This window comes from Pungitius pungitius, chromosome 16 (assembly GCF_949316345.1).
Source record: "Pungitius pungitius chromosome 16, fPunPun2.1, whole genome shotgun sequence".
Lineage (NCBI taxonomy): Eukaryota > Metazoa > Chordata > Actinopteri > Perciformes > Gasterosteidae > Pungitius > Pungitius pungitius.
In genome coordinates, this window is record NC_084915.1 from 8072347 (window position 1) to 8087786 (window position 15440).

Below are 15440 nucleotides of genomic sequence, written 5' to 3' on the forward strand. Positions count from 1 at the left end.
GAAAAGACCCTCGGGTCACAACCGCAAACACGCAGGGTCAGATTTGTTTAGAGATTCCAACTGGAATTATTGAATGAAATCTTATCATATCGTAAATTCTAATAAAACATGGTCTCGACTGTTTCTATTTGAACCCACATTTGTGGAAGTCTGTGGAAGCACTTGAACTTTAACGTCTGAAGTATTAATCGGTATTAGTGTGAATAAATGCTCTGTCAGGGTTTCCCTGCTTTGTCTGCCCCATAAACCTAAATATAAACAAGTGTGGGAAAATGGGGGGAAAAAAACATTTTATTTTTGTATAAGGCAGTATTCTACTGTGACAAAATAGTAACAGGTTTTCAAGAGGAATGCCCTAAAGTAACATGGATGCAGCTTAATAAAAAACAGGAACCATATTGACTTTTTGTAATCATCATTCTGATTCAATGTTAACAGTGTACAAATAGCTGGGAATATAAATACAAATTCTTCGACATTTGGTCAGTATTACACTACAAAAAAATACATCGAAAGTTTGACCTCTGACTGATTAAAAATGAAATGCACAAGCAAATGATACAAGGAAAAAACACCAGTTTCACTTTTGACGTGTAATTTCAAAATCTAAACAAAGTTCAACTACGTTTTCACAAGCGTACAGTAATGTAGACCATCATTTCAGCAAGAATTTAACTTGACAGGTGGTCAAGCTGTTGGCAAATTGGAGACAGAACAGGCATACTGAGACCCATTCAGTTGGTTGAGCCACAAGTTAAACAGCACATTTGAGATTATTGTCATCTAAGTTGTCATTTTTTCCTCTATTTTCCCTTTAATATTTATTTGACGTTATCACACAGGATAACTTCATGAGAAATGTGCTATGGTTACTAGATGCCTTGAAGCCGTCCACAGTATGTAAATGACTTATGCAGCTGCAGTTGAGGTGCAGGAACTACCGTTCCGTCCCTACAGGTCCAGGGTATGCTGATGCTGTTCGGGGTTCAGAGGGAGAACTCGTTGTCAGACATTTTGCAATTAAGACAAGTACAACAGCTTAATGCATTCCAACACACGTTTTGCATTATGGACAAGACTGTTCCTCCCTGGGAATTCATATATCCTTCCGCTGTTTCTTCAACCCAATCTGTTCTGACATGAGAAACATCAAGAAACCAGCTAGAAATAGAACATTGGAGTAAAGAAAGGCTGTGAGATACGTAGTAAATATAAGCCAGCACTTAAAGCATAAGCGTGCGCGATTTGGGGCAACTGGCAAAGAAAGCAGGACTCAGCTCGCCCCGTTTGGCTTTGCTATGGAAACAGGACTAATGAATATCCAATAAACAAAGCGTGACCTTAATAATGAGACCTGGACACTGAGGCTAGGCGTGGGCACGAAACATTCTTGTAACATTCAACAGCTTAATGAGATGAATCTGTGAGCACTTTCAAAGCAAATACAAGTATTACTTGCTTAAGCACTTTCAATAGATTGACGTGTGTGTGTGTGTGTGTGTGTGCGCCAATTCCTTTGACCTTCCCAATGATTACGACTCTCACATCTCTAACAAGGTACATTGACTTTTCCAATTAATGTGATAAAAGTAGAAAAGAAAGCAACATTTGCTGCTTTGGAAGTGACATAACAAAAAAACTCATTAGCACAAAGAAATTGGATTTAAAACTCCAGGACCCTGTTGCTCAAAGGTTGGCTCCGGCCACATCTCTGGCTGCGGCCGTTTCACCTCGAGACGCGCCAGCGTCCGAAGGACCCGCTGCATGGGACGTCCCTCCCGTTTTAGCACACCGATTGTAGGACTGCAAATTAGCGGCGTTACAAAAAATGTCCTTTTCAACGACACCCTTCGACCCGTCGTCCGTTACTCCAGAATATACATGAGGCAAACCAGAATCTGACCGCAACGGAAGGTGACACAGCCTGTTGCACGGCTCTCTGCTCTGCAAAGTCGGACCACAGGGCGCTCGCCCCGACGGAGTCGAGCAGCCGAGTTGCGATTTACTGTTGGCACGGTCGCTGCCGTAAAACATTTGCCGTTTGACTGGTGTTCGACTGAGACTCCGAACTTTCCCGTTGAATTCTCTGTCCGTTAGGGGAAGGCTCAAAGCCATCTCTGACCTTGTTTGCCATGAAAAGGCCACAATGCTGCTGCCGACTCTGACCTCCGACGCGAGTACATTCTTTTTGCAATACGGCGAGGAATCTCTTTCGGGGTCCCTCTCGGTGGGGGGAAAAGCAGCGGCGTTCTCTCGGCATCGGTCGGGCATCTTCAGTTCGACACTGTCCGTGTCCAGAGACCTGCTCCTTCTGTCTAGAGACAGCGGACTGGACGCTATTTGGCTCACTCTTTTGAGGCCGGCGTGCCGCGGGAGGCTCGCGATCGCCCACGTACCGCCGGCCAGGTTCTGCTCGTACAGGTCCAACATTTGATAGTCACATTCAGTGAATGCGTCTTTCTGCGTGTAGCTTTCCTCGAACCCCCGATAGGGCGACGAAATGTCCTCCTCCAGCTCCATGTGAATCTGCTCGTCGTATTCACCCTCGTTGTGCATGTCCACCACGTCGAACGTGACGATGGTGGGCAGGGCCTGCATGTTCGGCGTGAAGGTGGGGTTCGCCTCCGTGTTGTCCGCGCCGCGGTCCGAGGCGCGCAGCATCTGAGAGCGCTTTGTGTAGTCCACCAGTGCCTGAGAGAAACACACAGTCTGCCGGTCGTCCACATCGGGGCTCTCTGCGGGGGACCGAGAGTTGATGTTCTTGTATGGCAGAGCCACGGGCTTGTTCTCCTCGAGGTGTTGCTCTTTGGGTTCGCAAAAGGTTTCAAAATCCGGGTCGGACGTGCTTCCGAACGACACGCTGCTGTGTCTCTTCTCAAAGTCGGCAGTTATGGATTTTCTTCTTTTCTCGGTAGAAGAGAGCTTATTTCCCTTTTCATCGAACACATCTCGGTCCATGTCGTTCCTTTTGAATGAAGCGACCACGTTGCAGTTCTTCATCATGCCCATTTCTTGCCGACCGATCATAGATAGCGGCATCTCCGAGGCCTTGCTGCACGCGATCGGCATCTCCAGAAAGTCTCGCACCTCGTACATTTCCCTGCTTATCTGTAACCGATTCATGTCCGGGACAAAGGCAGAGTCGGTCGCATCGGCGGGTTGGCTCAAATACTCGCACTGTTTGGAACTGGCCAGTTTGGACTTGCTCTCGTAATGGGGGCTGATGAGACTCTCGTCGGGTGCAAAAAGTTCGTAGAGGGCGTCGCCGCTGTAACTGTCCCTGGGGAGCCTCTCCGGCCTTAGCCCGTCCGCTTTGTCCTGTCCGTCCTCTAGACCTGGCGTCGTTGAGTCATAGTAGCCCTCGTCGCTAGTCGGAACGGATTCTTGATGCTCACTTTGAGGCGTTAGCACGTCAGCAATGGAAGACGCGTCCATGCCACTGCCTTGCTGCGCGCTGTTGCTGTTCAACAAGTCCATATTGTGAGAACTCGTCAGCTCGGCAGTCAAATCCGTGTGCTCTTGGCTGTAAGTGCAGCAGATGTCCTCCGACGCATTAGTAACCCAGAAGTCGTGGAGACACTCCTCGTCCAAGTCCTCGGGTGAAGCCATTTCCTCGCCGCCACCCTGGTACGTGAGATAACAAGAGGCCCGCTTTCCTCCGCTTCTGCTCCTTTCTCCGGACACAGAGCTCTCCGTGATGCTGTCGTCTTCTTCTTGATCCGCAATGATGTCCCCACAGCCGGTGAGGGAATCAAAGCTCTTCAACGAAGCAACGTCTCCATAAATCAGGTTCAGCTGCTCTGACGAGCCGGCTGGCGTTTCCGACTTTTCCGGCGTGGGCTTGGACGCCGCCTGAAGCTTCAGACAAGGCTCGCTGTGTCCTCTCATACAGTCCTTCAGTTCGCTTGGAGCCACGGGCATCGAATCTATCTCCTCCGTCTCCTCGTCACACGTCTCTCCGTCAAGCTCAGACTTGGTGCTGCCTCGCTCCACACTCTTCTCCGACGGAATCTCGTCAGCGTCGGTACATTCGGCGCCGATGGAAACATTGCATGTAACATCTGCAGAATCAGGCACATCTGGTTCAGAATCCAGGCACTCTGTGACATACTGGTCATCGTTGTCCTGGACAACAGGCACCTCTTTCTTGCAGCGAGGAGAGGACATGGCAATCATCTCTGTTTTATCCAATCCCACATTTCTGTGGTTTCTGTGAGACTTAAAACTTTGAAAAAGGCTCCTCAAACCCCTTCTCTGCCGGGGTAGAGTTAGTGATTTCTGGTCCGCATTGGAGTGACTACATTCATTGGGACAGCTAGTGTGGAGCCCTGCAGTGGAGTCCTTCTGACTAAGGTGCTCACAATCTCTAGCTGAGGTGCACCGACGGCTCACATTATCATCATGACTGACTTTACTCAGCCCATCGTGTGTACTGCTTTTGCTGATTCCTTTCTTAGAAGTCCACTTGCTCGGATTTTTACTCCTTCCTCCAAAAAAACTAGGAAGAATACACATGCTTTTACGAACTCCAAAAAATGTTAGGGCGGTCCTCCTAAATTTCCCAGATTTCTGGGATTTCACCGCAGCATTCATTGTATCTGGCTGAGGTTCTTCCGTGATGTCATCTGGGCCGCACCGGGAAAGCTGTGCAGAGGCCAAAGCCAAATCCATGGTGTCACTTGGTTGCTCATCCACCTTCCAGGAAGCCATGGTGAAAGCCTTCTACAAGCGCAGTCCAAAAAAAGGCATTATAGCTGAATAATATAAATCAGCGAGTAGCCCTGCCACGGTGTCCTCCATCGGATATTAAACCTGTATCAAGAGAGTTGAGAAAAAAGTCAATTATTCATTTTGCATTTGTCACATTCATATTGCAGCCTTTATTTAGGCTATTTATATAGGTTATTGTTGTATGTATACAAGTTATACAGGTTACATTATTTGCATTAAAACATGTGAATTTCCAGTAGTCATGTGTGTATCTCTGTGGCAATCATGCTGTATAGAATAGTGTTTTACAGAACTACATATACTTCTTTGATATGAAATTTGTTTTCTCTTCATGTGCCTCCAATGGCGTTGTAATTACAAACATAACAAGTTGTAAAGCTTGACTTGACACAGCCGATTGTCTATTGAAGAAATATATATCCTGTTTAAGTTGTAAAACAATTATTTAAAACTAAATAAATATGAAGCCAAAAAGCCTGAGAAATGTATGCTTGAGTAATATTTCCATTTAATTTGAAATATTTGCTCGTACTGAATCGGTCTTTGTCTCGAATATGTGCGTGTGTGTGTATATATATATATGAATAAACATACATAGGTTTAGTAACACAATTGCAGTTGCAACCCTTCTAAGGGGACAAAGCAACAGGCGTGTAAGTGCAATAAAAACGTATAAATCAGCGTTGGATGGGGGCTCAACTACAGCAGAGAGCCTCAGCAACGATAACGCACGGTGACGTTAGCTCAATAACGTCATGGAGGACAAACGTAGACCCGGTCGCGAGGTAAACAAACTCACCACGCAGCACGGAGCTGGCGTGGTTTTTTGCACCCCCCCCCCCCTTCACCACAACCACCACCACCACCTTCCCGACCACAAGACGGAGTTACCTCTTCACTGCATGGCTGCTGCTAACCCTAACTTTGACTCGGTGTTCACGGCGGCGGCCGTGGCGGTGGACTCGGGGCCCCCGGGGAAAGCTTCCATCACGTACGGATTCATTTGTTAGCTAGCCGAGGAGCCCGGTAACAACGTCCTCCCTCTCCCCCAGGCCCCACACACCAAACCCCCCCCCACTCACCGGTGTGAGCGTGGCCGTGGGTTCGACACGTTAAAGCACACCGTGGCGAGGACCAGTAAACTACACCAGGACTGCGTTAATGGTTGTAGCAGGAAAACCGGACGGTGACTCCAGACTTCTCGGGTAATTTTCCCAAATCTCCTTTCGCGACCCGTCAACTGTCGGCGCATGCTAGTGACGCACCGCGTGGGTAACCTACGTGTGTAACGAGTGTTTTATAATGCTGCAATGCCATTAGTTTTACTTATTGTTATGAACATTTAATTCGAAAACAATATACATGTTTCAATATATATTAAAATCGTATTTAATTAATTTAAAAAAAATAGACGATGAAGATTTCCTTCTCCGAGATGCCCGTCTATCCATTCGGAAATAATTGTAGAAAATATATTACTGTCTGCCGATCTAGATCAATTGCTTGGTCCATGGTTCTATCTTTATGTTTAACATATTTGTATGGAAGAGGGAACCTCGATGAGATGGGATATTTTTCCTGTGGTGAGACCTAATTGAAAAAGAAAACGTATTAAGAGAGTTTTTATTATTCTTTATCAAAAATATAAACTGTATTATTAGTTAACAGCGCATAGACATAGAAAACGACAGTGGGGGGGGGGGGGGGGGGGGGGATTATACAATTAAATAAATAACCAAAAGACAATACATTAAAAATGTCCAAAAAACATTGACAGTGTTCATGACAATAATGATGATTTGCCTCCATTGCATTTTGAATAGCAGTGATATTGAAGAATTGAATAATGTTAATGACATGTGCCCAGAATCACTTGGGAGTAATGACAGCACCAAAACCAGTGAAAAAAAATCTTCAGTGTGGGTGACAGAATGATCAGAAGGAGAACGCTGTAAAAATAATCATCATTCAAATATTTGTCTTATTTACAAATATATTCACATTAAATCTCCAGCAAGTTTAACGATGCAGAAAAAACAAGCTCTTTGGTAAAAAATAATGCTACAGTAGAAAATGTTACAGTGCAAAATCTGGTATTATTTACAATACTGATTAACTGAGAGAAAACATTTTGTTCAGTGAAATTGTGTCTCACCGCACATACAATCATCAAACTGCTCACATAGTCTTGTACTTTTATTTCAAGACTGTTTTTCAAAGTGCTTTTAAATTTGTTTTCGGGTCCTCCTCGCTGGTGGTATTGTGGTCTTCGTCAAACCAAGTGGTATTGACTTTTTTCTTATCATATTAGCTCCATTTATGTTTTTGACTGCCGCACATCGGTCCACTCCATTTTTGTGCTTTGCAGCGCCTGAGTCTTCTTCTCATCCACCTGCACGTAGTCGACTCTGTACTCATCCGACAGAAAAGGCTTCTGCTGGACACAGAGGGAGAGACGAGGACACAGTGAGTGACAGCTATCCAAAACAAACATAGTTCTGCTCCACTCGTACAAGCAAACAACCATGTTACCCCACATGTATTCAACGCGGTTTTAAAATAAACTCACAGGCAAGTTGGTGGCATTCTTTAACCCTTTGGAGTTTGCACTGACTTGGCCATTGATATAGTAATAATACAGGTCAGAGGAACTGATAGCAGTTAAGGACTGTGATGTCACACCTTACCCGTGTGGGCTGGAGATTTGTTTTAAAATGTTTAAAATGTAATATTGGGTGTTGTCTCTCCACTTCCTCTCTTTGCTTTGGAAACAACAAAGCTTTTAGCATTTAGGTGGGGAAGGTAAGTAACATCAACAGTGTCACAGTCCTAGATTGTCTTTGTCCAGTTAAGAAGAGTCAGGAAGTCTGTTACTCTCTACAGACGCTACGGTTGCACAACGGTGCAGAAAAAGAAGAAGGAAGATATTGTCTCAATAATAGCGAGCCAGTACCTTTCCGTCATTTATCTGGTCAGAACATACCTTCTGTACAGGAGACGGGGACGCAGAATTGAAATCCAGTGACAAATAGTCCAGGTTAGATCTTCTCATTGATGGCTGAGGCATTCCATCAAAGGAGAGAGAGAAGGTTGGCCTGGACTCCTGGCAGAGAAGGGATTAAATAAAGAATTAACTAAATTGTTCCTGTGTAAATGGATGACATATTTATAAGATATGGCCCTTTTCCATCCTTATAAATGGTCCTATAATTAAAAGACTAAGATTTAGTTCTCTTTTAGAATTTTTTACAAGGAAGACTTCTAGAATTATTTATTTCTGCTTACATTATGAGTATCAATGAACTTGTCTATTGTGTTTGGACACAAGTCAGAAACATATGCATTGTTTGAAATGTGTTGCTATGACCGTAAATAGTTACCATTGCAGGGCAGTTTGTGTCTTCATCCTTTGGTTTGTCCCCATTCTCCATTCTTCTTTCAAGGGGAACACCGTTTACTGAAAAGCTGCAATAACATGAGGCAAAAATTAGGAAGAAGGTCAGATTGGCAACTGGCTGTAAAATTTGAGGAAAAAGAAACCGAGAAGCAGGAAATTACTGTTATACTGGGTCAGCGTATTTATAAACAAGATAAAAATGACATTCAACTTGTTATAATCTGAAGGTAAAATCTGAGTTTTAATGAAATCTAAATGGCAGAACCCGACCCACATGAATGGAACCTGCTGGCACACGTTGAGGATAAAGACACTTTTTTTTCTCTCACCAGGATTCATTCATTGCTCTGCTCAAAAGAAGATGAGTTGGACACTCAGTGATTGTAGAGAGGCCACTCAAATCAAGAGGTGGAGGTCGAGCTGTGAACCCAGAAAAGGGCAGAGTTACTGGACTGGTTGTAAATCCCTAACATGCCGCTGGCAGCATTCAAACGTTAATGATCGTTATGTGAAAAAAGCTGTGTAACATTTAGTGACATTGCATTAGCACATGTATGCAAATGACTATTGAGTCAGTATTTCCAGTCATTTTACCCATTTTTGAACGCTGTTTGAAGGGCAGCAAAGATCACATAATCCCAAACATAATGAGGACCCACAGCCTCAGAGATGATCAAATGAGTAGAAATACGAGCTCAATTTTCAACACAATGGTAAGTGTATATCATGAAGTCTCACTTCTCCTCAGGCGAGGCTTGAGATGCCTGTGAACGGGGGGCGGTTCAAGATCCCCAGGTAGACACGTCAGGGGTCCGAGCGCCGCGGGGGACTCGCCGTTGCAGTTTGTACTCGTAAAACCGAGCGTCCTGGGGCTCATGGGGATGTAGCCATCACCATCAGTGGCGCTGACCGAGGGAGACGGGGAAGTCATGGGCACGTACTCGTCCTGGAAGCTTTGAACGCGGGTGGTATTTACACGGGGCTGATGAAAGACAAAGGGTCACCAGGTCACTCTCTTGTCATTTCGCTTCACGTTTTGTTAAGGCCGCTGTTTGTAGAATCTTAATGTGCTGATCGAATCTTTCAAATGATTCTGACTGTTTAATAGAAAAATCATACTTTCCCCCGGGTTGCTAAAATGTTGAATTTTCTCGTTCTTTCTTTCCTTTTTGGAAGAATAGTGTGAAATATTAAAGAGCTAGATGAGCATTATGTTCCCTCTCTTTATCTGTACACTAAATTTGAATTTACCAAGCTTGGTTTAGCATTGAAAACAACAAGCCTGACTGCACCCAATGAAAACTTTGTTTACCTCCTTCATTAATTTAATATTTTATTGCAAGAAGAAAATCCACATCCTACGACTTCCCCGAGTAGGTGTGAGGTTGCCTTAGACTCTGAGTTTGGCATGCTAAGCTAGCTGTCCTGGCCGTAGCGAATATTAAACCGGGAGAAAACTCCAGGAAGGTTTTTACAGATTAAACAACTGAGATACTATTAGTAGGCTTGGTGCTAAGCTAAGCTTTCCTGGCCGTGGTGAGAGGGGAATCCATGCTCTCATCTAACCTTCGGCAAGAAAACAGAAGTATATCTCCAAAATGATCAAGGTACTCCAAAAGCATAAGATTTTCGGCAACTTGAAACTGCGGTTGATGATTATCTTACCAGATTAAGACTCTGCCTCCGGTTTCTCATCGCTCTGCTATCGGCATTTGCTAAAAAAAAAAAAAAAGGATGATTGACTGGAAACTTTTACAATCAGCAATTATCAATATGAAGATGTATGATCGTTCCAACTGAGGACATACCAATTCTGAAGTGATCCAGGCTTGTCAAAGAGGTCCTCCGGAGAAACACCGCAGGTTGGTTTGAGAAATGCTGTGCACCCGTTGCCCTCGGCCTGTGAGCTCCGTCATCACTCAGCTGCTCCGACGGGTGATTATTAGACTTGGGAGGCAGCGCAGGAGGCGTATGTCTGTCACTCGTGGCCTCGCAAGACGCCGAAGAATAAGGTTTGTCGAACCGGAAGATACTTTGGGCTCCCTGACCCACGGGAGAGGACGAGGAGGACGGCAGAGCCACGGATGCGCATGGAGCGCTGAAAGGAGGGTTCGTCGACCTTCCATGGAGGAGAAAAGAGGGGCTCGGGCTGGCATGAAAACTGGAGGATCCCAAGGACCCGGTGTAAAGAGGTGAGGGGACGATGTCCTTGAAGGGGTCTTCCGATGACTTCTGGTCCAGAGAGATCTCCGAGTTTGAAAAGCTGTCTTGTCTACAAAGACGGGGGGGAGGGGGGGGGGAATGAAAACATTGCATTTGTTCGACATGAAGCTGCAGTCCTTTCGTCTTGTGCCAAAGCTTTCACAGATTGTACATACCTAGAAGTGCTTACACTCCCCGTCTCACACTGCGAGAGGAGGAGGTAATCCAGCGGGTAACTGGAATCTGGGTGGCTCGACAGGGACATTCGGTCAGAGCTGTCGGGAGACGGATGAATGGATGTGGGGGTGTGAGGAAAGCCCTCTTCTGAACTTTCTGTTGAGACCAAGCAAAGCAGAGAGTTTTCTGAATGTTTTTTCTGATGTTACTTGAGAGTTCTAAGCAAACTGTCATCATGCTGACACAGATGACTGGCTAAAGGTTGCAAACTAAAAGCAAACGCACATGCAGGTTTCCCCCCCACCCGAACACTAACTTTCAGTACAGCGGTAACGAAGCAGGTGAATTTGAAAAGAGGAATGATCATTCTTTCTTCTTTTTTTTTACCGTTCACCTTGAAAGTAGAGCCCTGTTGCCTCTTTTGTTGATATATCCTCAAATGTTTTAGTCGGATTGGCTCTTATTTAGAAATTTGTTTCATTCCATTTCCTTCAAGGTCACCGAGTCAAGGCTCTCCCTGCAAAGCCACGTTGGGGTGGCGGCGGCGGTGTGGGGGGGAAACCAAAGTCTTGCATGTTCTCATGTTTCATAAAACGTTTGCTACCCTTACTAGATCAGAACAACCCTTTTATAAACTACTGCAAAAGTTATGAGGTGCTGCGACACAGAAACCTTTTGAGATATAAGCAGTCCTAACCTCACAAAAACCTTTTTAATGCGGCGTAATATTATTCTAAAGTACAACAATCTGTCTCAAAGTGTTTAGTGTGCAAAGTATCATTTTGCATCATAAATCGACTGCTTGGGTGTGTTTTTTCCTCTGAGAGCACACGAGTAACGTGCAGGACAGCATATCAGCCACATTGCTCTATCTCCCTCACACAGAGGACAGTGTTCCAACAGACACGTTTCTGCATTTCCTCACAAAACATTGCAGTGGAGCAAAGGTCACAGCAGCATGAGTCTGACAACAGATTGATAGAGTGTACACGTTGGCAGAAGAAGTCATAATTGTCAACTCCACAGGAATACTGTCGGAATAGTCTTTAATTGGCACAATGCCGTCAATTATAGACTTTTAAAGTTTGAATGCAGAATTCATTTTAAAATCGAATTATCTGTTCATTTGAATGAGTTGCTCTGCTGTTATTTCCTCCAATGTGGCACACACACATTAGGCTGCTTGCAGAGGAGAAGAGAAGTTACAATTACAAAGGTTTTTCACAGCTGGAATAATTAAATCGCACACTTTAAATATTTCTACATTTTTATGTTAACATTCTAGAATAATGCAGCATCTATTCGCTGTTGGTGTTGCTGATGCTGTCAAAAGAAGACAGAGTATGATAAGCATCGCGTGGTTTCAACCACAAAGTCATGACGTGGAATCGTTTCTCGCTCACTTACAGAGAAATCTATGAAAATAGACCACAGCCCTGTATCAAGCATGCAGTGCTTAGAAGTACTTTGCAGTTAAGAAAATTAGTTTGAAGCTCGCCACTCCAACCACATGCAGATATATGGAATACAACTTATTCAAATCTCAAAGTTCCCCTGAAATCTCCCTTCAGCTAAAAAAATAAAGACAATCCGCACTTTAACAAAGAAAACAAAAATAGTACAAAAACCCATGGCTATATTGCAGATTTTGCATCATTTTATAAATGTTCCCGCAAACTGACATCTTTGGATTCCGTTGAAATAAAGAATGAACATCTTTAGGTTTGACAAAGCACAAAAACTCTGAGTACAGCAGACGCCCAAATGATTGTCCGAAGTTTCAATTTGAACATGTTTTGCCGCAAGACAAAAGAAATTGCACCTTTGACTATTGTGTGAACTACACACCACCAAATAAAGGCTCTTGTTCTGACCAAGTTTTATTTTCAGTTCGCCACTTCCTGCGTGGGGTCAAAAAAGGGGGTCTTCTGCAACAGCGCGGCAAATCGGCTGAACAGCAACTGGCTGATGCGTATGTGTGTATAGCAGCAGCAGCGGCGGTGGTGGTGGTGGTGGTGAATGTTTACCTGCATCCTCCAGGCTCGCAAACTGGCAAATTTGACTGATGCTGCTGATCCAGTTGTTCATCTCCTCCTCAGTTTTGGCCACCAGGTAAAAAACGCGAGATGAGGTCTTGACCACAAAGAGGTGCTTCCCGTGGAAGTCCCGCTTTATCCGGAGCTGCCCGTTGAGCATTTCCACCTCACACTCCCTCAGGTCGATGGTGCGGATCGGCTTTTTGGAGTTGTTACTTTGGTAGTACTCCAGCACGTCGGGATTGCCGCTCATTCGACCTCTTCGAAGCACAAACCAGCGTTTTCTCCACGCCTGCAGGAGAAAACGGGGGAGCAAAAAGGGTTTTTATTTCCTTTCTGCGTAGTATTATTCACAGTACTGCATGATTCTAACACTAGCCTCTGTCCTCCTAGTCATGGGAATCACATCTCCTCATCGCAACAGCAATCTTCAACCTGTTTTTGTGGCTTTTGATTCTGTTAGTAAGCGGAACCTCAACTCAATTTTCCCAGCAGTACAGAGAAGAGGAAGTTGTGTTTAGCAGAAAAGGTCTAACGCACCAAGAGATATATTTATAAGCGAATTGCTGAAAACGGAAACTTAGCAGGTTGTCATAGTTCCTGAGATCTCGTTGCAATATGTCCATGTCTGAGAACTCTGTCTTCATCCCAGTTGTGATGGTGTCATATTTCATAATAAAAGAATTCATGAGTATGCTGGATGCATCATTTTTAACCTCCTGGCTTTGTGGCGCTCGGTGCATTGTCGGCTACTCATTTTGTGGTGTGAATTTAAAACCAAACTTTTTCTTTGTCCTGTGTGTGGGTAATGGCTTCTGCACAAGTCAGTTGGTAAAATGTGTTTATACCAGGAAATGGTTAGACTTACAGCGAATACCACGGTCGAGTTTAGGAGGAAACCGTAACTAGACAGATGGCTATCGGATCCTATGGGTGGTTGGAACATGGAAAGTTTTAGCTTTGAAATGTGTAAATAAAAGGGAAAGTAGAAGCAGACCCACATTTTTGGTTTGTTTGCATTTCTCAAGGGAAGACAGAGCACTTAAGTAGGTTTCACTATTTTCATTAAGGTCACATGGTAATCTTTTCTTTCTGTTACCTGCAAGCCGAAGCCCATAAGGTTCCCCACTGTAGATGCCCTGCATGTTTAATACAACTATGATCCAAAACAGCAACCTGAGGATTAGAAGACAAGGACTAGTTTATTCTACACCTACTTCCTCCGTTGATGACGTTTGATAGGTTGTCATTATGTAGGTGGTCAGTGCTGGTGGCTACTGAGCCAATGTAATCCACAAGATGATCGTGAAGTAAACTTTATGTCCAGATATTCTTTTTCCCAAAAGTCAAATCATTGATTTCATTATTTAGAACTGTGCTTTTCCGACGGTAAAAAAACTATATCCATTTGCAAAGGTCTCGAAATTATGTTAACAACAGTACTTCGAAAGAAATATTAGATGCTTATAAACAACCTATTATTATTATAACAATATTTCTTAGGCTATTTTCTATTCTATTAAAGCCTTGAACGCTGTTTTCTTTAGGGTTAATGCTAATGTATAAAGATTTGCATTTCCCTTGAGGATGCCATCGAGCGGCAGCGTTCATTTGTCTGTGATAAAGAGGCATCACATGCTCGACATTTGAATACTGAGTCAGACGCTGTGTCTGCCCCAACAAACAGTCGGAAACACATGGAATGTACAGGATTTGCATACTGTGCTAAAATAAGTGTATTTCTCACCCCATCTATGCACACTTCCCACCCACCCGGCCCCGCACTGGTGTTGACAAATTACCCTCCTCCTCCTCCTCCTCCTCCTCCTCCTTCCCGTCTTCCTCCTCTACTGGTACAGGGGAAGTGCAAACAGCCATCATAAAGCTGGACTATTTCTGCTCGTCATCCAAGTCTGTCTGACTGACATTACTTCCCATGTTTCACAATGCGCACGCTCATCACACAAACACCACATACACACGGGGCCGAGTGGCCAGCCCAGCATTATCACATGACCCCCCCCCCCCCCCCCCCCCCCTTCCCTCCCCAACTACCACAAAAACATTGCTGTCGGTATCCGCAAATGCATATACTTATTGTAGGAGTCATTCCCAGTTTGCCTGAAGGACATCTGCAGTCTTTGACATGTTGATATTGTTGTAATAACTATGAAGTGCCTCCACAAGACAGAACGGGAGAGCGAGGCGTCATTGTAGAAACGAGGAAGAGTGATAGGATTACAGATCATTTCAAGAAACGCATACAAACCCACAGTCTTTTTCTAAATCATCATTCCACGCCGTATCACACACACACACACACACACACACACACACAAGACAAGGCTCGGCAGCACAACCTGGCATTGCTACTGCTGGCAGAGGACATAACCGGTGTTCGGTGTGTATTCCTACTCACAAATCTCTTTAATTTCTTCTCAGGGGGAGATTTGATGAGCCAGCCGGTGCAGACCACATCCCCAGCACTCATCTCGACTGCAGAGCGCGTCGTCCTCACGACTGCTGCTGCTGCTGCTGCTGTGGAACTGAGAGCACTGTCAAGCATATCCTGTGTTCTGGTATTCAGCCTAGCCACTCCAAAAGGAGGAAGTAGAGAAAATGCATCACACTTACAGAGAAAGAGAGAGAGAGAGAGAGAGAAAGAGAGAGAAAGAGAGCGCATTATGTGCAAGTGGATGGAGCGGTTGGCTTATAATACTACACAGGTGAGGGTCGACGGGTTTAAGGATTAGGTTGTATTGATTCCTGAGTCACGTGAGGTTAAAAAAAAAACTTTTTTCTCACGTGTTAGCAATTTTATTTTGCTGCTATCGTGTTGTTGTTTTTTTTGTTTATCCAATGAGGTTTCTAAGCTTTACACCCAAACCACAAGCGGG

The 15440-nt window shown here is 44.5% G+C and overlaps 2 protein-coding genes and 1 long non-coding RNA gene across 6 annotated transcripts; 1 reads left to right on the plus strand and 2 right to left on the minus strand.

Annotated features, from left to right (window-relative positions):
• Positions 1 to 273: 273 nt before the first annotated feature.
• On the minus strand, positions 274 to 5946 carry LOC119215552 (APC membrane recruitment protein 1-like). 2 transcript variants are annotated; one of them, XM_037467791.2, is made up of 2 exons: positions 5814 to 5946; positions 274 to 4812 (listed from the first exon to the last, which is right to left on the minus strand). In XM_037467791.2, the coding sequence occupies exon 2, from the start codon at positions 4708 to 4710 to the stop codon at positions 1687 to 1689; it is 3024 nt and encodes a 1007-aa protein (XP_037323688.2). In that variant the 5' UTR covers positions 4711 to 4812; positions 5814 to 5946; the 3' UTR covers positions 274 to 1686. The 2 variants fall into 2 exon arrangements, with proteins under 2 accessions (XP_037323688.2, XP_037323687.2); XM_037467790.2 differs by having other exon boundaries at positions 5623 to 5929.
• Positions 5804 to 15123, plus strand: LOC134106211 (uncharacterized). The gene is made up of 3 exons (XR_009942541.1): positions 5804 to 5936; positions 7100 to 7197; positions 14986 to 15123. It is a non-coding gene; the product is annotated as an uncharacterized LOC134106211 (long non-coding RNA).
• Positions 6443 to 15226, minus strand: gab3 (GRB2 associated binding protein 3). Of its 3 annotated transcripts, XM_037467809.2 has the most exons (11): positions 14963 to 15023; positions 13643 to 13719; positions 12535 to 12835; positions 10507 to 10663; positions 9937 to 10400; positions 9794 to 9843; positions 8867 to 9110; positions 8458 to 8548; positions 8112 to 8196; positions 7715 to 7834; positions 6443 to 7168 (listed from the first exon to the last, which is right to left on the minus strand). In XM_037467809.2, exons 2-11 carry the CDS (start codon positions 13658 to 13660, stop codon positions 7049 to 7051), a joined length of 1650 nt encoding a protein of 549 aa, XP_037323706.2. In that variant the 5' UTR covers positions 13661 to 13719; positions 14963 to 15023; the 3' UTR covers positions 6443 to 7048. The 3 variants fall into 3 exon arrangements, with proteins under 3 accessions (XP_037323706.2, XP_037323705.2, XP_037323704.2); XM_037467808.2 differs by lacking the exon at positions 13643 to 13719 and having other exon boundaries at positions 6443 to 7165; positions 14963 to 15226; XM_037467807.2 differs by lacking the exon at positions 13643 to 13719 and having other exon boundaries at positions 14963 to 15226.
• Between the last annotated feature and the right edge of the window lie 214 nt (positions 15227 to 15440).